The following is a 20,883-nucleotide window of genomic DNA, read 5'->3' on the forward strand; positions in this document are numbered from 1 at the left end:
GCGGTACCTATTTATCTACTTGCACTTTGATGTGCTTTCGAACTGCTAGGTTGGCAGGAGCAGGGACTGAGCAACGGGAGCTCACCCTGTCGCGAGGATTTGAACTGTCGACCTTCTGATCAGCAAGCCCTAGGCTCTGTGGTTTAACCCACAGCGCCAAATACCATATATTTGATAATATTTAGTTGTTCAAAAAGTACTTCTTTAATCTGTGCTGTGAGATGGTCAACTCTCTTGCTTTATTTTGTGTTGATCCTTTTTTGTGTTTAATAGATGGCCTATTGCCAACACATTGGTGTAGAGTTCATGTTTATTAATGATCTGGAGCAGTGCCAATGGATAAGGGAGAAATTTGAAACTCCTGGTGTCATGCAGTTCACTAACGAGGAGAAGCGCACCCTGCTGGCTAGACTAGTCCGGTCGACCAGGTACTTGCATTTCTTCAACTTTCCTGGATTTTTTTTGGGGGGGGGGGGGTTGTGTGTATGTTTTTTGGTCGAGTCTCTTCGGCCCCTCAGGGTTCAAGTTTGATGGCAGTGGACAAGCGGCCTACAAGCATAGGTGCACAGCCCAGAAGGACCAAATGTTTCAAGAGTCTCAACAAACTGAGATGCACATATATGGTTCTAAACCAGCGTTTTTCAACCAGTGTGCTGTGGCATCTCTGCCTCCCCAAGGCTTGCACAGCTGTTTGTTGCAGCAGCCCTGACTACAAGCTCCCCAGGTGAATGGTGCCTCTGGGGCTGGTCAGGGGGCATGCTTGTTGCCAGGAGCTGAGGCGGCAAGCAAGTGGGTAAGCAAGCAAGTGGGTGAGGGAGCCCAGCCAGCCAGTCCACCAGCCCTTGCTGTTGGGAATGGACAGACAAGTCCCAGTGCCCTGTGGGGCAGTGTGAGGAGACACCACTCATTGGGGCACGGGGCAGGGCAGCTCAGAGACCAGTGGCAGCAGCTGCCCAAAGGACTCCCAAGAAGAGGGGAGAGGAGAGGAGGCTGAGGAAACACTCCACAAGGGAGGGTGTTCAAAATGGGATGAGGGGCTGCCAGATCTGCAGGCAGGGGGTGACATAATGGCTCCTGAGCCCCACAGCAGTGTCGCAGAGAGAATGTAGTTCATCAAAGGAGCCATGGACTCAAAAAGGTTGAAAATCTCTGTTCTAACTTATCTCTTTTTATTATCTGGATTTATCATCTCCTCCAATGCAATTTAAGTGAGGTTTTTGTTTTTCAAGCTAAGCTTTCACTCTGGCATGTACATGTTCCTTGACTATATTTTTCCAGCTAACACTGCAGTCAGGAGTCGTGTTACCCTCTCCATCCTACCGCAGTTATACAGGATGTATTTTTGTGTTCTAATGGCGCTGAATGTAGGCCATCATTAGTATGGCATGAAGGGAAAAGTCTGCTCTTCATTTAGGAAAGACCTTGGGTATTGGCTCTTCTCACTTTTCTCTGCTTACTCACAGCTTTGACTTAGTTTTACATTGAAAATAACTGTATCTAACCTCAGATCACACATGTTGTGAACCACCCTGAGATCTACAGGTATAGGGCAGTATACAAATTTAATAAATAATAGTAATGTGTATGTATGCCATAATCTAGTTGCATGTATTCTTCTGCTGTCTCTCTAGAGATGACTTGCAAAATTATTTTCCTGAATCTTTATCATTTCCCCTTCATCTTCCCGCCCCACTGCCACCCCTTGTCTCTGAGTCACACAACAAGAGATTTGAGAGATCTGGAAATATATGACCGTGATTTAGCACTGGGTTTTAACTCTTCCCTTTCTTTTGAATAATGCAGCTCATTATGACCTGACCATGTGTTGCTATTTCCTCTACATAATAATGCTTATTATGCCTGTAAGTTTAATGCAATTGAAGTTCTTCAGCCATTAACTACCGGTACTACAGATGTTCCAACTCCTGTTTTTGTCCACATCCACAATGCTTTAGATCAGGCATAGGCAAACTCAGCCCTCCAGATGTTTTGGGACTACAACTCCCATCATTCCTGCCCGCTGGTCCTGATAGCTAGGGGTGATGGGAGTTGTAGTCCCAAAACATCTGGACGGCCGAGTTTGCCTGTGCCTGCTTTAGGTCAGGGGGGGGGGTGTTATATGAAGGTTCTCCACATGCATCTTTCACCTCTGTTGTCTCTAATGTCCAGCTTGTGAGGGAAAATAGTGGGAAGGGTTAACTGCCAGAACATCCCATGCAGAGCCAGGGGGTGATGGTGCAGAGATAAATTCCTTTCAGAATCACTTCCTTCTTGGAGCTTTTGAGTCATTCTAGTTGGTTGTGTGGCAATTCTTGTCTGACAAATGACATATCTTCTGTTTTCCAGATTTGAGGAGTTCCTGCATAGGAAATGGTCATCTGAGAAGCGATTTGGTTTGGAAGGCTGTGAGGTGCTGATCCCCGCCTTAAAGGCAATAATTGACAGGTCTAGCCAGAAAGGAGTGGATTACGTCATCATGGGGATGCCTCATAGGTAACTTCATCCTTACAGAAAGCTGATTATCAGAAGAGAGTTCTAAGAGTGCTGAAGATACACTGGCTAGCAAGTTGTACTTGAATCTGAGAGACCTGAACTGATACCTCATCTCTGCCATGGCCTTATTTAATTTTATTTATATGTTGGGCAAGTCTTTCTTCTCTCAGCTCATTGTCCCACTTTTAAAATGACTGGTATTTTTATATCTGACAGACATGCTGTGAAGACTAACACAGAACTTGTGAAGTGTAGTGCAGTCCTCAGCCATGAAACTCACTGGGTGGCCTAGGGCTGATCATCACCTCACAGGGTTGTTGTGAAGATGGAACAGGGAGGGATAGAAGCTTGTGCGCCGCTTTGAGGTTCTTGTAGGAAAAGTTAGATATGACTTTAACAATGAATAAAATGAATGAATAAAAGTGTCACATGAAGTGTAACTAGTAGTGGCAGATGTTTATATAAACAAGAAATGTTACAATCTTTTTTAAAAAAAACTTTAAGGGAAGGTGTGTCAGAATGAGTCAAAGATTCTTCTTGCTAAATTTGGTTTTGGTTTTCCAGAGGGCGTCTGAATGTGCTTGCCAATGTTATCAGGAAGGAGTTGGAGCAGATATTCTGCCAATTTGATTCTAAGCTGGAAGCTGCCGATGAGGTGAGTTACTCCTTAATTTGTGTTTGAATGGTCTCCTTCTACTCCACTACATGGGGAGGTAATGATTAGTTAGCTTTGAAAGCAGATGCAACAGCACTGTCCCCATTTCCCCCTCCAAACATCCTCTCTTAGGATGGATCTAGACACATAAAAAAGCGTTACAGGAAAACGCGTTCTAAATCTCATAATGGAAAATCATATTGCCGAAGGATCAAACTCTACAGCACCATCTGGTGTTGCATGTTTATAACACAGTTATAACGATATACAGTAATCGCCGGAATGTAGCTGAGTCCTCTGAGTCATGTGGGATTTTAAAAGCTTGCCTTCCAGTATTTTTGTCACTTGTTCAGTGAGGCCAGCTTGGCTACTAAGCTGAACAGCTTTTCTACAGTGTTGGAAGTTATATGCAACTTTTTTACACAGCACAGAATGTCATTTCTGTTGTGACTGAATGTCATTGGGGAATTTTTCAGTTCTCTGAACCTGGCCTTTCATAGAACCTGAGCTTCCAGAGTAGATAATACAGGTTATGATCCCGTAGTAGTACTACTGCTGCTGCCTTGTTCTGAGCAGTGGTGGCTTTATTAAAGTGAGCCTTGTGAGATACCAAGCACTTCTCAGGTAACCTAGGATAATACCGAATGTAACCATGGTACATGATTATTGATTCCTAGCAGCCACTCGTGCAGGTATCTGCATATAAGGTAATAGTGCTGAAATCACATTCTGGATAGATTCCTTCTTGATAGTTGCAAAAGCTCATCAGTTTGTTCAGGTGAAGAAAGAAAGAAAAAAGTCTCTAATCAGCACCATTCATTCCCTGTTCTGTGTTTGTGTTCTGGCCGTCTCTATGATAGCTCTGAATGAACACTCCATGCACCTTGAACTTCCAGTTCATTCCCTCAAACCTCAAAGAACTCAAACCACAAACATTTTGTGACCAAACATGAGGCTCTGAAAATTGACAGCATCAAAGGCCCAGGCTACTTAATCTGTCTTACCCTCTCTTTCCTCAGGGCTCAGGGGATGTAAAGTATCATTTGGGAATGTACCATCGGAGGATTAATCGTGTCACTGACCGAACCATCACCCTTTCACTGGTTGCAAATCCATCTCACTTGGAGGCTTCTAATCCTGTAGTTCAGGGCAAGACAAAGGCAGAACAGTTTTATTGTGGGGACACCGAAGGGAAGAAAGTAAGTTGGTCCTTTTCAGTTGTACGTGTATGGGTGGACAAAATGGAAAAACTTTTATTTCGTGCCCAAATAGTTACAGTGTCAAACATTGCTTATTGTACCTGCTTCCTTCTCCAGCCAATTATGTATCCTCAAAGAGCATCACTACAGTCTGCATTCAGTTCTGGGCACTTACTGCTTCAAGATTATTGACAAGCCTTTTGTTTGTGTTTTGGTTCTCAAAGGTGATGTCTATTCTTTTGCATGGAGATGCTGCCTTTGCTGGGCAAGGTATAGTTTATGAAACTTTCCACTTGAGTGACCTGCCTTCCTATACCACATATGGGACTGTTCATGTGGTAGTGAACAACCAGGTAAAATATGGATTTCATTATTATAATGTCAGCTTCCGTAACTTTTTTCCACTTTAAAATCTACCAAGAAGAGACAGAGTGATCTTTTGAACTGTGTGCATTTATAGTAGAAGCTGGGTAATGCCATTATGTACTGCAACTGAATCAGATTTCTCTTCCTTCCAAAATATATGGGGAAACATATTGAAAGGCCATGCCCATTTCACAGATTGCTGCTGGCTGAGCTATAACAGTTGAGTTCACAACCAAAGCACTGGCTTTTCATAACTGAGCTAATTCATTGAGAAAATGGTTTGGGTCATCTTCTTATTCATGCTAGCTTTCCTGGATCTTGGCAGAACTGAGTATAGAAGACTTTCTGGGCTCCTGGCAGTCTTGTTGAAATGAATCTACTTTTGTCTCACCTGTGCAAACTCTTTGAAAACTAAAACTCTTCAAAAAAGAGACTAGTTGGTTTTTCTCTTGTTCCTTTCCTCAAATTTGTCAAATGAACATTTGAAATTGAAGTCCTGAATATAGATAAGGTTTTCTGTTAAGCAGCAAGAATTCAGTGCTTCTTTCTTTATCATTAACCTTAAAATAAAATAAAATAAATGAAATAAAAGCAGCTAAATTATTGCACAGTTGAGATTATATAAAAATTGAAGCAAATACAGCAGTACTTCGGACTTGCCTGGTGAAGACCATTTTTTTAGTGGTTAGACGAGAGAACTAGGAGTGACTTAAATAAGAATGAGCTAGATTTCATCTTGGACTTCCTAAGGTATCTTAATGCTGATGATTCCAAAACATGTTAGTAAATAGGGTCTTCCAATAAAATGGTCTTGTTACACTGTTTAAGAGGAAAGTCATCACTGACCAGTTTGGTTTTTGTGGGGAGGGAAGCCTTTATTGAATAGAGACACATAGGAATTCAACAGTTAGCAGCCATGAGCTAGATGGTAGGCATGAAAAATGGAGGGACTACTATCGATAAGATGCTCCTCCCACAATTATCTTCAGCAACTGAGATTCCCCCCCAAAAAAGAAAAATTCTCAGTGTTCTGCCAGACCCTTACAGATGCAAGACGATTTGCTTGAAGTAACCTTCATTGCACACAAAGAAAACAAATGCTGATTACAACTTTTTGAAGGGGGTGGGGTGGGGCCCAAGAATGAAAAAGCATGGTGTGCAAACATTCATTCATTCAATTTTTTTATATGCTGCTTTTCACTCACAGAAGTCAAAAAGCGGCTTACATACAATAAATAATATAGTAGAACATCACAGTTGCAACAAATTATATAAAACAGTAAAACAAATAAAAACAATAAAACAAATCAACAGTAAAAAAAACCCACCTATAAAGCACTCTTTACAATTACTTAAGCGGCTTCTATTGTCTTCTGCAGATTGGATTCACTACTGACCCTCGAATGGCTCGTTCTTCTCCGTACCCAACAGATGTGGCCCGGGTGGTTAATGCACCCATTTTCCATGTCAATGCTGATGACCCAGAGGCTGTGGTGTATGTATGCAATGTGGCAGCTGAATGGCGGAGTACTTTCCACAAAGATGTAGTGGTGGATCTGGTAAGTGCCACCTCCTGTTTTGAGGGATACCTGTGTGATCTGTGGGTATGATAATAGGTTTGAGAGGAAACATAAATATATTTTAGTAAACATGCTAAAACTTAAACCCATAAGCCTTTGTTTGTGTGATTAACATTTCCTTTTTTTCATTCAAGTAAGCCGATACTTAGATGACACCAAAATTTGCTAACATGCCATCACAATTAGTCCCTCTGAACTTTTCCTTGCATCAGATATCTCCAAATAGTTAATAATTGGTGCTTGGAACTTCCTTTAGTTTTCGAAGATGGAGTGTGATGAGGTTTCTGTTGTTTTCTGCAAATGTGCCAGGTATGCTACAGGCGCAATGGGCACAATGAAATGGACGAACCCATGTTTACCCAGCCATTGATGTACAAGCAGATCCGAAAGCAGAAGCCGGTGCTACAGAAATATGCTGAGACTCTAGTTTCACAAGGAGTGGTAAATCAGCCAGAGTATGAGGTACACTCATTTATATCTTCACAGTCAATCTGGAGCTACTGACCCATTTTAAGCTCTTAAAGATGTTGCATAATCTTATTTTAATGACTAAGCGGAAGGAAGCTCAACTGAGGTCAAAGAAGTGCAAACTAAAATTTACTTTAGCCTATAGAGCAAGATCATCTGCCACTGTCTCAAGCTGAATGTAGAAGGCTGTAACAGCGTTATGAAAAAAGAACTAGGAAAAGAATCTAGTATAAATGAAATATAAAGATGTTGAAGAAGCATTCTGATAAATGGGGAGGATGAAGCTCTGAACAAAATATCAGAGAGGTTTAAGTATGATGTGTGGTTACGCTTCAGAACAACAAAACTTTTCAAAAGGCTGGTTCTATCTTGCTAATGTTATTGCCATTTCTTGGCCCAGAATTTTTCCTCCTCTCTAGTCCTGTAAATATTACACTAAAGCTTAGAACAGTTTTCTACCATCAGTCTAAAACAGGCACCCCCAAACTTGGCCCTCCAGATGTTTTGGGACTACAATTCCCATCATCCCTGACCACTGGTCCTGTTAGCTAGGGATGATGGGAGTTATAGTCCCAAAACATCTGAAGGCCCAAGTTTGGGGATGCTTGGTCTAAAACCACGTTTATTGTGTCATGTCTAACAGTTAACTGTCATGGAGAGGAGTTTAAGAGCCTGTTGTCATTCTGTAACTAATCAAAACAATACAGGGTGACGCATATTTAAGATAAGTTGTAATTATATTTCCTCGTGTTGCCAAGTGATAGGCTTCCCTTTATTTGCAGACTAAAAATACAAGTTGGTGACTATCAAATGGTGCTAAACAAGGGGAATGGAAAAAATCACTATCCACAGACCTGCCAATATACCATGCAGAAGGGGAGTTAGGATTTAATAGAAGCATACATACCCTGCATGATTAGAGGCGCCAGGATTGAAATACCCAATGGTGTACATCATCCAACCACAATCTCCCCACCCCAATCCAGCACTATTTAAGTTGATATGGGTTCTGCACTCTTGGCAGATTCTGATGGGGTTAATTTGGATTGGAGCAAATAGTTTTCACTCTCACCCCACATGACACCTTTAAGATTCGAATGGGGCAGCATACCTAAAGATCTTGCAGACGGGGCAGAAACATTAGATAATTCCATAACTCACCCCCAACCCAAAAGTATGCCTTACTTGTAGCAGATCGTGTGATTTTCTTTTAGCCTGCCACCCCACAAACAGATAACTTGTGTTTGTGCACCACCCTCATGCCGCCTGAGTTCCATGGCAGCATATGTGCAATGTCTTCCAACTTCAGGGCCATTTTCCTTTTTACAAAGGAGGTGTCTCCTGGGTATACATTCTCCCCCAGTTGTGTTATTTTCTACATTGCCTTTTTATGACCATATTGATTGTAGTAGGACAATGCCCTTTTGTGCTAGAAGGAAATATGGTAAATAAGTCAAAATCAGTCAACTGCTGAACAGCTTAAAATTCCATATCACATGTTTTTGCTGCTGTTGTTTTCTGGTGGTCTTCATTTTGTTCACTAGTTTTCATTGTCTTTGGAAACAGCTTTGGCATTTTCCTATAAAGGAAAAGCAGTATCTTTTTTTAAGAGTAAAATGAATAAATAATAATGGAATAGAATGCAGATATAATAGAATGCTTCCTGAACTCTTTACTTAGAATGAACTGATGCCAATTTTTCAGTTTAGGCTCACCCTTCTAATTCTTACATTGTGTTGATTATGCATTTCAGGAGGAAATTTCCAAGTATGATAAGATCTGTGAAGAAGCCCTTGCCAGGTCCAAGGATGAGAAAATCCTTCACATCAAGCATTGGCTAGATTCTCCGTGGCCTGGTAGGCGCTGGCTGCTTCCTAATACCTTTTGTTAAAAGGTAGTTCTGCTGCCAAGGGATTACACATGCAGCTCCTGGCACTAAAAAGAGAGATACTTGCCCCATGCTCCGAGTACTGAAATCCCGTATAAAAACTGTAGGAAGAAGTGAGCATTACACACTTAGTAAAGAGAGGGGCATTTTATGAGCAAGTTTTGTCCTTTCTGCAGATGCTCTGGCAAGGAATATTTTGTTCAGTGTTTAGCTCAGGATGGTTTCTTTGCCAAGTTTCTTCTTCTCAAAAGGAGAAAGGCAATGAAAGGGCCACTTTTACATAGTTTAGTGTTCCAGAAACTAGATCTTCCTCCACTGTTCTATGAATGGGGTGCTCATCTCATTAAACGTGCTCTCCTTTACTTCCCTAGGTTTCTTCACTCTGGATGGCCAACCCAGAAGCATGACTTGCCCTTCCACTGGTCTAAATGAAGAAGATTTGGGCCATATAGGAAAGGTGGCCAGCTCAGTGCCTGTTGAAAACTTCACAATTCATGGTGGTATGACTTTCCACATTGATAGCCATTAATTCCTCAGGGTTCATCTTTAATGTAGTGAAGGCTGCACAAGAAAAGGCAATACTGGGCTTCTTTTTAATAATAATCCTTAGCATTCCATCTCACTTTAGGTGGTATGGTGGACTCTTAGGTACACAGTGAGCCAGTCAGTGTGAGAATGCTGTGGATAAACAACCTACTCATGAAGGGGTTTCAGTGAAGTGATGTTCTTGTGTGGGGAGACTCACATATAATCTGAGCACTAGGGAGAGGGGGACACTCTGTGGCACTTATGCTCTTGCCCAGCACATACTGAGCATGCATCACAGTGGGCTAAATACTAGTCATGTCTGCAGGGGTCCATGAGGACCATATGCTTACAACATCCTTTGCAAATTTCTTCAGTCACTTTCAGACAGATGTTCAGCAACTAATGAACATTCACCAATTTCTGTTCTTTGTTTGCTTTGAACGTTTATGAATTATTCGTATATAATATGTCCCAGTCCACTATACATTTGCTTTAGTGGAAGGAGATATTGCTTCAAAACAGAACCCTTCAACTTGGCTCCTCACCACTTTTTCTTTTGCACCTTTATATTATAATGTTTTTCATTTTTTCACCCCACATTCTCTGGAGCAGCAGTATTTCAAGGTATTTTGGGTGCTGAGTTCAAGCATGAATGTGAACAGTGCTGTCCTAGAGTCACCCGTAGAGTTAAGACTGTACTCTGGAGTCAATCATTGTAGTTTCTTCAAGCAAGGCAGGCTGAAAACTTTTTCTTCTCTCTCTCTGCAGGTTTAAGCAGAATTCTAAAAACACGTGGAGAGTTGGTTAATAATAGAACTGTAGACTGGGCATTAGCAGAGTACATGGCATTCGGCTCTCTCCTTAAAGAGGGAATCCACATCCGACTGAGCGGGCAGGATGTTGAGAGAGGGACATTCAGGTAAAGTGCCCACCTAAAAAAGAATGCATTCCTAAGGGGTTGCATCTCAAAGTGTCATTGTACCTAGCAGCAGGTCACAATAATGAGTTTGGTCTAAAGCTTTTCCAGCTGCAAATGAAACACCTTAACCAGAGCAATGTAAATCTATTAAAGCTTTATAGTTAGGTGTACCTAACTCAGTGTTAGGATTGGACTGCATGTGTGCTTGCTTTAATGCCTCACCTGGTCACTCTAACCAGTTAAATTGCAGGGCTTTCTTTTTTCCCTCTTCAGCCATCGGCACCATGTCTTGCACGATCAAAATGTTGACAAGAGGACCTGTATTCCCATGAACCATCTGTGGCCAAACCAAGCTCCATATACAGTCTGCAATAGCTCCCTCTCAGAGTATGGAGTGCTAGGTAAGTACATCTCATGGCTCCTTACAGAAATTGAGGGTAAGTTAATTTGGTACTGTTTGAGTCTCCCACTCATAAGGTTCCAGAAAAACATATTGTTTTTAATTCGTGTCATTGCAGGATTTGAGCTAGGCTTTGCTATGGCCAGCCCCAACGCTTTAGTGGTGTGGGAAGCCCAGTTTGGTGACTTCCACAATACAGCTCAGTGTATTATTGATCAATTCATCTGCTCTGGACAAGCCAAATGGGTGAGACAAAATGGCATCGTGCTGCTGCTGCCCCATGGCATGGAGGGCATGGTAAGGAAACATTACTGTTGCTAAACAGTCTTTTGCTTGTCTTAGATTTAGATTTTAGATAGGCATGGCCCATGCAATTGCCTCATAGAAAAGGCTCCTCTGAGAATAGGAAGGCAGTAGACCCTGATAAGTATGTTGCAGGTTATGGAACAATTTAGCATAGCCTCTTCCATTGTAAGTTTATGCATGGCTAAAGATGAAGTATTAGTAGTACCGGAGCTTGGTGTTCTTAATGCTATCATAAAGTCTGAGTCAGATAGTAAGCGAAAGCCTCTGGCTGCTATATTCCTTTCACAAAACAATGAAATTGGGACGCAATCAGAACCTTAGGATAAAATCATGGAACAAAGGCTTATCCCCCCCCCCCAACTTAATACTGGCTACTGCTGGTGCCTAAACTGCTTCAGTCAGTATACAGTTTAGCCAATAAAGTTTTAATCCAAATCCTTAAAAGTCTTTTTCCCCCTTTCTTTTTGCAGGGCCCTGAGCACTCTTCTGCCAGACCAGAGAGGTTTCTGCAGATGTGCAATGACGATCCAGATGTCTTCCCGGTGAGTTAAGTCTGTGAGAGCACTTCCTGCTTCTTCCGTTTGTGCTTAAGCACACTCTAGTCCCTATTTCTTGAGAGTATCAAGAAGTGGTTCCGGAAAGGACTTCTTAATGTAACATGTGAAATGGTGGCCTTGTGTGTCTTGGTCCTCAGCCCTGAATGAGGTTCATGTCCTTGAAGCCTCTATGAATCTCAGTGCTGTGTTACTTCTACCTGGGTATTAAAGGTCATACTTGATCCTCCACTAGCAATCAGAGTATGTGATAGAAGATTATATTGTGCAATTGATTTTATTATAGTCATGTTTTGGCTGTTTGTCTATTTGTTTATGCCTGCAGCATTTCGCAGCTATTAACTTGTATTTTTCCCTCCTGAAGAAACTAGATGACTTTGATGTGCGCCAGCTGTATGACTGCAATTGGATTGTGGTGAACTGCTCCACACCAGCAAACTTTTTCCATGTTGTGCGGAGGCAGATTCTTCTCCCCTTTCGGAAGCCGGTCAGTGTGTAGAATGACTTCCTCACTTCAGAAGCAGCATGTGCTTTCTCCTCCCCCCAACTCCAGCACACAATACAAGTGGGATGGTGAAATGACTTGGGAACCTGTAGAGCCTTTTTGTTCCCCTGGCATTCTATCTTATCAATGCATCAAGGAAAGACAAAAGCCTTGCTGTATGAGAGAGCTGGAACCACTAGCCTGGAACCAGAAATAAGTTAGAAGTGGTCTGGCAAGCCAACCAATCCTTGATGAATTCTGATTATCCAGAAAGTGTTTTTCCTTTGTGTTTTTACGGCACCCATTTCCATGGGAGCTCTGTTTCTGATTTCTTAAATGAATGCCTTTGGACAGAATGTATTATTTTGGTTCTCCTTCAAATCGCATAACTTTGCCGCTCTTCTTGATAAATACTTGTGCAGCTCCCGCCCATTCATTACTTAGAAAGGCTGAGTCAAGGGTCATTGCTGATGGAAAAAGGCTAGTTTGGGTCAAATCCAGCTGTCATGCCAGTAGAGTGAGGCTTCAGAGCTTTGCTGGATCATACCAAAGATGGGTCTATTTTATTTTTCATAAAACTGCATAAAACCCTTCTGTTTCCTGAGCTGTCCCAAGTGTTTTGCCGTCCCCAGCAGTTCGGTATGTTTCAGGATCTCCTGCAGTATCACAGTGAGTGCAAATCTGACAAAGTTGTGCTCGCTCACAATACATTGATACTGGCATTTTTTTGCAATAGTGTAAGGAACACTGGATACTCAAAACACAATACCACTTCATTGGCACACACAAAAGTAATACTAAGGGGGCAATAAATCTGCAGTCAAATCAGCCCTCTGTGTATCCCATTTGTGTTGCTGTTCTCTGGGCCAGCAGTGGGGGATCTGGTGCCACTGCCATCATCCCTGCCCATGCTGGTTGGGGCTTTATGGGAGTTCGGAGTCTAGCAATATCTGGAGGTTCACAGAGTCTTCCCTAAATCATTCTGTGTGTATGATGCAGTTCATTATGGCAAAACAATTCCGACTCAGTAAGGCAGAATTACAAGCATGAAAATGATATTTTCCTGATAATTATCATCATCTTGGTGTGTGTTAGACATGTCTGGATAGACAGTGCTTTCCTAGTAGACTTTGGGTCACATTGTTACTGCTTCAAAACATCTGTGTTTACTGACTTCAGATTATTGGGCTTTTTTACTCCTGAATGTATAATGATTCAGTACTTAATTCAGGAAATGTTTCCATCCCATACTGGCTATAACTCTGGAATCCTTTTTCTTTCCTTTGCTCTCTTAGCTGATAGTCTTCACTCCAAAGTCCCTGTTGCGTCACCCTGAAGCTCGCTCCAGCTTTGATGACATGTTGCCAGGTACGGCAGGCTTGGGACTGGGTTCAGGGAGGAATTTCTTCCCTTGTATTTCACTGCCAGGCAGAAGATAATGTGACTTGGTAGTCAGGTGAGGAAACCGTAGCCTTGACTTGGGGCAGCTGTGCCCTGCAGAAAAACCTGGTCCATTTTTGTGTGTGTGTGGCCATGAAAAGCACGTTTGCTGACTAGGTTTTAGCTGGATACCTGCTCCCACACTTCCCATCTCCTGTTCTCTTCATCTGGTAGGTAGAAATATAGCCAGACAGAGCAGATTCCTAGAAAGGGTTGATTTGGGAGACCACTGTAGAATCTCATTTCTAATTCAGCTTGCTAGGAGAATACAGGAGAACTTCACATTCAGCACTTTAAATACTGCAGTAGTGTCCTACAATAATAGCTCAATAGCGCAGTTCTCTGGTTCAGTATTATGCCCTGAGAGTGTCAAGACCCAGTCAAAGGGGCCTCTAACTCAGTCTTTAAATTTGGCATTTTCCATGTTGCCAGTGCAGGGTAGCAGTTGCCCCCTGAAAATCAGGATTAGCAAAGCCAGAAATACAACACAGTGCTCTTTGTCTTTCTTCCCTAGAGGGTCATAATACCCCACAATGATGATTGATCTTTCTCGATTCTTCTGCATGCTCAGGGACAGATTTCATTTTATTTATTAAATTTGTATACCACCTTCCATCCGTAGATCTCAGGGCAGTTCACAGCATAATAATACAAAATCTAAATACATAATCAAAACAAAACAAAAAACCCACCTCTCCCCCACCCCAGATGTCATCACCATAAGTAAAAGCATGCCCTTGAAGCTGCTATATAGGTAGCTATTGCTTGCCTCAGAGCTGGGAGCTTTGGAACCCAGGTCTAAGGGAACCAACTTGCTGGCTTTGCTGCTGCTGTGGTACACAGCGTGTTTGCAAGGCAGTGCCTTGCCTTGCTTCTGATTTGCTTCAAGTCCCTGTGAAGAGAACCATACATAAGAACCAGTTCTCCACTGCTGTTTAACTCTAAAATAGGAACTCAAAAGTTCAAGATGGGCAGCTGGGAACCAAAATTTCCTTAAACAGCATTTGCATAGCTCTCTTGGTTCTACATTAATCATATTTATTTAGCTCAGTCTTGTCCATGTAAACCAGGCATCCCCAAACTTTGGCCCTCCATATGTTTTGGCCTACAACTCCCATGATTCCTAGCTAAGAGGACCAGTGGTCAGGGATGATGGGAATTGTAGTCCAAAACATCTGGAGGGCCAAAGTTTGGGGATGCCTGATGTAAACACTCTGTCTAAATATACGTTCTGTGTCTGACAGGGCTAATTGTCTCTGAAAAAGGTGCCTTAACTGATCTGTAACTAACCCTAAGCTTGTTCAACTGAAACAGCATTTTCTTTTCCTGTTTACCCCTGCCTCCTTTCTTCTGTTTCCCCTGTGTTGAACTTTTAGATTGTAAGCTCCCTAGAGCCAGGGACCTATCCTCTTGTGGTCTGCAAAGCACCAGACTTGCTGATGGGACTATATAAATAAGGTTGTTTTTTTAAACAAACAAAAACACTTCTCCTTTTCAGGGACTCATTTCCAGCGTGTCATCCCAGAAAACGGCCCTGCTGCGCAGAATCCAGAGGGAGTGAAGCGAGTTCTCTTCTGCACTGGTAAAATCTACTATGAACTCACCCGAGAGCGCAAGACTCGGGATATGGAATCAGACGTGGCGATCACAAGGGTGGAGCAGGTAGGGGGGGTACAGGAGCTATTTCTGTTGCTTAAAATTGTCAGTGTGAGTCTGTAGTGTGACCTGAGGTCTGAAATGAAGTGTTTTAGATTCTCTCTTTAAACTGAAAGGCATTTTAGGAGAAGGTATGGGCTGAATTTTAAATTGATACTCCCAAACCTCTTGGCTTGATAGCCTAATCCAGGCATCCCCAAACTGCGGCCCTCCAGATGTTTTGGCCTACAACTCCCATGATCCCTAGCTAACAGGACCAGTGGTCAGGGATGATGGGAATTTAGTCCAAAACATCTGGAGGGCCAAAGTTTGGGGATGCCTGGCCTAATCTAACCTTCCAAACACTGCTCTGGAGGCAGTAAAACCCCTCCAGGGGACACATTTTAGTACTTCAGATGAGCCCTACAGACTAAAGTTCTGAAGTGGGAGCATTTATTGTTCAAGCATGCTGCAGACATATAAGAAGGAGCTCATTCTGGAAACAGGCTCTTAATGGTGTTGAGCAGCAATTTGCAGAATACTTAAGAGATTCAGGTCAGCCGAGTTTCTTATAGTGGACATCTCCATTAAGCCCTGGGGATTTGTTCCCTGAACTAAGACGGAGGTAAATATTCTTGCAATCTGCCTTTACTTTCAGGGGAAAGTGGTTTGTGCCCATGTCATACAGTTGTAGGTACATTTGCATTTGGCCTCAGGAGTGACCTCAAACTTCAAATAGTATAATGTTGCTAGGGTTGCCAGGCTCAATAGAGGACAGGAATTCTGTGTCTTTTAATTTCCCTGCTCTCTTTTGAGTCTGGAAACCTTAAAGAGAAACCAGCAGAACCTTTGCTTAATTTCCAAGCAAAGGGTCTGCTGGTTTCTCTTTAAGGTTTCCAGACTCAAAAGAGAGCAGGGCAATTAAAGGCACAGAAGTCCGGTCCTCTATTACGTCTGGCAACCCTGAATGTTGCTGGGATTAAGAAGTGTATTTCTAGACTCTGAAAGCTTTCTACTAAATGAAAAAGGCTGCATGCAACCTGTTTCTTCTGCATGGAACTAACAAACTAAGGCTGCTGTTTTTCCCACCACAATTTGTCTGTTGCTGGGTGGTCACAGTCCTTGTGAACTATAAACTTTCTGTTGTTTGTAGCTGTCGCCATTCCCATTTGATCTCCTGCTGAAGGAATTCCATAAATACCCAAATGCAGACCTTGTTTGGTGTCAAGAAGAGCACAAAAACCAAGGATACTATGATTACGTGAAGCCCAGACTCCGCACAACCATTGACCGGGCAAAGCCAGTGTGGTAAGGACCGCCTTCTGACAGTCAGGTGCCAGATCAGTGGGTGGAGGCCAAGCTTCAGATATTTGCTCTGGAGGTAGATACAGTTGTGGCGATCATTCCTTCCACTCATTCTTCTTCGACAGTAGGGGAGTGGAACAAAATGTCAAACTGCATATTTTGAGAACACAAACACCATTAACATATTAAAAAATCACCAGGATCCTTCCCACAGAACAGAGTAGTAGTTGCTGGTAGATCGCCTTGCAAGTGGTACTGCAGCTGGAGCAGGCTGGGGAAGCGTATGTAAAAGAGGATAGGTGTCATGAAAATTAGGACAGTTGTTTTAAGTTGGGAAATTGGTATACCGTGACCATCTATTTTGTTAGTTATGGTACTTAAATTAATGTTTTACCTGTCTCTGCTCTGGTGTGGGTGGGGTTCCAAGGTAAACGTCTCTCCCTCCACATGCCTGGTGTGGATGCACTCAAGTAAGAATACAGAAAGAGCAGCATAGGTTGTGGCAGCAAGTATTTTAAGGGAGGTCTGGACTCAACCATCTGGGAACAGGCCTTTGTTGGGGAACTCTAGGAATGTCACAGCACTGCGCTCTGTATGTGGGCTTACATAACTGGACATAGTCTATTACTCAGTAGCAACAGTTGTGCTGGGGACTGAAGGTTGTGGGGTACTCGAGCTGCACTGGGGCACATAAATGACCTAAGCCTATGTTGGAGGACTTTTCTGACCCAGCAGGCCAAATTCCTTATCCCCCCTCACCAGTTCCATTGGGTAACTGATAGCTGGACAATCCTGCCCACTGCCCACCTATCGGAATTTGCCTATGGTGGGGGGAGAAGGGGGAACACGCTGGTGAAGCAGCATCTAGCAGGATTGAACCACACCCATTAGCTCCCATCACTCCAGCAGTAATGTCAATTGACTGACAGGTGTGCATGAAAATTGGTCTTCAGGCTGGAGTTTCCCGTGGAAACCTTGTTTTGGCAAGAAAACTGGGGGGAGAGGGCAAAGGAGGTGTGGGGCAACCACTGCCAGAGAACACAGGAAACAAAAACGCGCATCAGGAGCAGAAAAGCATGGGGCTACGGGGCCCAAAATACACCCCCCGTCTTGAACTCTGCCAATCCCATATAGGGCAAGCGTGACTGCAGGTGAGCAGTTAAAGGGCACCAGCCACAAACTGCCATCTTTCTATTTCTCCTTTCCACACGCTAGGTATGCTGGACGTGAACCTGCTTCTGCACCGGCCACAGGCAACAAAAAGAACCACCTGACTGAGCTGCAGCGCTTCTTGGACACTGCCTTCAACCTCGACTCTTTCAAGGGCTTGTCTTAAATACTCTTGGACTGGTTTCCTCAGCGCACTGTGTGTGTTTCCCTGTCTGCTCACTTCCTTTCTATGTCCTTAACTATAGACCTTGTAAGCTAACTTAAGGCGCCTGTTATTAATCTCTTGTTTGCTCTTGAGGAACTGCCTCTTCAATGACCCTGTCCAGAATGCTCGTGTTACGTTTTATCTTCTCTGTGCTATAGATCAAACTTCTGGAACAGTGTGTTATCACTCCAGCACAAGCCCATGTCCTTTCTGAGAACCCTGGGACTAACCAGCCCCAGTCCCCCACAACGAGGGATTTAGAGGGTCTCTCTTGCCTTCCAAACAAGTGTCTCTCTTTTGAGACTGTGATGACTCCAGATGATGCCCAAGTCATTGTCTCCATCCCAACAGTGATTCAGGAGGCAGACGTTGCTTTTAAATCACAAACACAAACATCCCCCACCTGGAAGGACGAGAGGAATGATGTCTTCCCATTCCTTTTTCCTCTCCAGAAGGTTTGATCTGGCATAACTCTTCAATTGTGTAATGAGATTAAATTCCCTTTCCTTAAGCACGACAACCCTAGTATTGAAAATCCTGGGCTAGCACCCTAAATCACTGCTGCTGTTTCTTGTGGTTTAGCAACCTAGCATTACCCATACTGAATACACGCACAGACAGCTCAAATTCAGGCACTCTTCTTCCAGGAGGGATCCCTCCCCCTTTAATGAAGAAGTTATAACTCAGCCCAGGCACTAATCTGTTTGCAGGAGGGGCGCGCTGTTTTCAAAACTGCCACCATTTGTAGTCCTAATATCCCTTCCTGGGTAGGAACTTGGTATACAGTGGACACTAAAGAATCTTTTATACAGTCACCAAAGCCACTTCTCTTTCAGCCTCCAGGTTTGCTTAGCTTTCAGTTTCTGACCAAGAGAAAGCTACACTTGGGAGTAAAAAAAATACCCATGAACTAATGTTTTGTATAGGAAAATGTTGGGACTGATACTTAAATCACACTCTTGCCTGTAATACCACATATAGAGCAAAATTTGAGTCTCTCTACTATTACTTGAGCAGTAATAGCTCAAGTTAACTTGAGCAGAAGTTAATGTTTTCCCCCTCTTCATGGGCTATAGTCACATTGCACTTTTTTTCCTGAGTTTCATGCAAATGGGAATCCACCTTTCCTGCACACCTCTTTCATAAATTACTTCCATAATGATTATTTCAGTCTTAACTTTGAGTTTAGCAATGCTTTTAAAGGACTACTTGTGTATATAGAATTGGCGGATGAAGTATTTTTTTTAAAGAAAAGATCTATTTTCTGTCATTGCAAAACTTTTGGATGAGACCTGAGTCGCAACAACTTAGCATAATTGATATGTAGCTTGCTAGAAACATTTTTATATTGGTGTCTCTGACCTCTACAGAGCTTTCTAGCAAGATATATACAGTGGAGCCTCAGGTTATGCTAACCTCGGGTAGCGTAAACTTTGGGTTGCGAAAGCAGGAAACCTGGAAGTGTTTTGCCGGATGTGCAGAAGCAGTCTATGGCTGCATGCACAGAAGCGGTCTCTCCACTTGCAAAAACTTCGGGATACGGCCGGACCTCTGGAACGGATCCCGTTTGCAAACGGAGGCACCACTCTACTTGTCCCAGGAGGCTCAAACATGGATATAAACACCCAGTTTCCTTGTCGCTGGATAGATTCTTGCCCTGTGTTCTCCTAGCTCTATGCTTAGTGTGAGCAGAGTTTAGGACGGCATGCACTTCTGCTATGGAGTAGCTTGTACCTACTTCTCATTGGCTTTCTCCTGAATTACACAGCTTCTCAAACACAGCCCTAATTGGGGATCGGGGAGAGAGACAGTGAAACCAATTAAACATTATGGCTTTAAGAAAAGGGTTTTGAGGTAGTTCCAAGGATCTTTTCTGTGAACCTCCCTAACTTTATGTTGCTGTAGTCTTCTGCCTTTCTGGGGCCCCTTGGGTGGTGGGGCTTTCCTAGCCATTGCCTGAGCAGGGCCCCTCTCAGTAGGTAGCGTGCTAACAAGATAGCTCAAAATTGATCCCACATGAGATTTCTTACTGCTTCCTCATCCATGTGCACACTGGAATATACTGACTGATCTTAGGAACACTGATATCATTTATCTTCCACCTGCAGTCCAGAGGCTCAGGCATGGCCACAGTCAAAACCCCTCTACTTTGTGGCCTTTGCAACAGGAATTGATGCCATTTCTTGGCTCTCTCTTTTTTTAACCCATTGCTGATATCTGGCAACTGCTTTCAATCACAGTAATTACACAGTGGTCTGCCAGTGATAGAATGTACCTCAGTGCTTTGGCTGTCCCTTCCTTTTCCTCCCTCTGTGCGTTCATCACAATGTCATTTGGTGGCAAAGGCGGCAATGACTTGATCGGCAAGGCTGTTGAAGAGAGAAATTCTGAACTAGGTTGAGCCTACCCTCTTGCACACAGAACACATAGCATGCACCCACTGTTGCACTTCTGCCTAAGCCTGTTTCTATTCTGTTTCAGTCTCCTGAGCTGCTGAATGTGGTCTGTGTATGCTGCCATGCCCTGTCACATCAGAGCTTTCCCACCCCTCAAAGAAAAGAAAACCTCAACATCTTTGCTGTCTTTGACAGGAGATGTCCAGCTCTATATTCATCTGGCTGACCCCTGGGCATTATTGAGAGACATACAGCTTCCTCCTGTCCCCATCTATCTTCTGTGTGTGCTGCCAGCCATACCAAAAGAGTGTGCCATCTTGTGAATAAATACTTTTCTATAATCTAAGAATCTGTGCTGCTTCACTAGTGGGAACAGCACATTCCAAACGTGATGCCCACTATTTGGGGGTAGGTTGTCAACAGAAGGGCTTATGTGGGACTGCAATATTTGTTCTTTAGCTCTGCAGAGAGAGAGAAAAATCCTAGTGTCTAACCTTTGCCAAAGCCAGGGGCCAGTGGAGGGAGAGGGAGGTTGCCTGTTCAGGGCTAGCGCTACCCTAGGGCTCCCCTCAAACTCACAGCCTGACTTTTATTTATTTTGGTTTTAAAACAAAAAACAAAATCAGACATGTCTGGCTTAAACAATAAAGCCTGATCTTCTTCCCAAAGTGTCTCCAGCTTGCTCAGTTGTCTGAGATTCATTCTTTCACCCAGTACAAATGACAAAGGCCCCTGTTGAGGGCAGGTGGGATGGAAACCGGGAAGGGCCAATTCTGACTGCAACTTTGCATACTCCTGTGAAAACGTATAAAATGACTTGAGCAGTGGCCAGCAAAAGTCATAACCAGCTTATCTGAAGCTATTTATTACAGTTGGTGCTCAGTGGGCACAT

The 20,883-nt window shown here is 43.2% G+C and overlaps 1 protein-coding gene across 6 annotated transcripts in view; it reads left to right on the forward strand.

Annotated features, from left to right (window-relative positions):
• OGDH (oxoglutarate dehydrogenase) overlaps window positions 1-20,659 on the forward strand; it is a 57,333-nt gene extending 36,674 nt beyond the window's left edge. For all 6 annotated transcript variants that reach the window (XM_088658003.1, XM_088658001.1, XM_035140240.3 and 3 more), the window contains 18 exons: window positions 274-428; window positions 2,347-2,493; window positions 3,058-3,148; window positions 4,168-4,347; window positions 4,572-4,700; window positions 6,093-6,272; window positions 6,603-6,755; window positions 8,515-8,617; window positions 9,021-9,149; window positions 9,946-10,096; window positions 10,370-10,497; window positions 10,615-10,793; window positions 11,273-11,344; window positions 11,721-11,843; window positions 13,136-13,208; window positions 14,779-14,942; window positions 16,069-16,223; window positions 17,436-20,659. In XM_088658003.1, coding sequence (XP_088514129.1) covers window positions 274-428; window positions 2,347-2,493; window positions 3,058-3,148; window positions 4,168-4,347; window positions 4,572-4,700; window positions 6,093-6,272; window positions 6,603-6,755; window positions 8,515-8,617; window positions 9,021-9,149; window positions 9,946-10,096; window positions 10,370-10,497; window positions 10,615-10,793; window positions 11,273-11,344; window positions 11,721-11,843; window positions 13,136-13,208; window positions 14,779-14,942; window positions 16,069-16,223; window positions 17,436-17,556 — 2,433 coding nt within the window. In that variant the 3' untranslated portion in view covers window positions 17,557-20,659. The remainder of the gene's footprint in view (window positions 1-273; window positions 429-2,346; window positions 2,494-3,057; window positions 3,149-4,167; window positions 4,348-4,571; window positions 4,701-6,092; window positions 6,273-6,602; window positions 6,756-8,514; window positions 8,618-9,020; window positions 9,150-9,945; window positions 10,097-10,369; window positions 10,498-10,614; window positions 10,794-11,272; window positions 11,345-11,720; window positions 11,844-13,135; window positions 13,209-14,778; window positions 14,943-16,068; window positions 16,224-17,435) is intronic.
• The last annotated feature ends 224 nt before the right edge of the window (window positions 20,660-20,883 follow it).

Source organism: Zootoca vivipara, chromosome 14 (assembly GCF_965207765.1).
Source record: "Zootoca vivipara chromosome 14, rZooViv2.hap1.1, whole genome shotgun sequence".
Classification (NCBI taxonomy): Eukaryota; Metazoa; Chordata; class Lepidosauria; order Squamata; family Lacertidae; genus Zootoca; species Zootoca vivipara.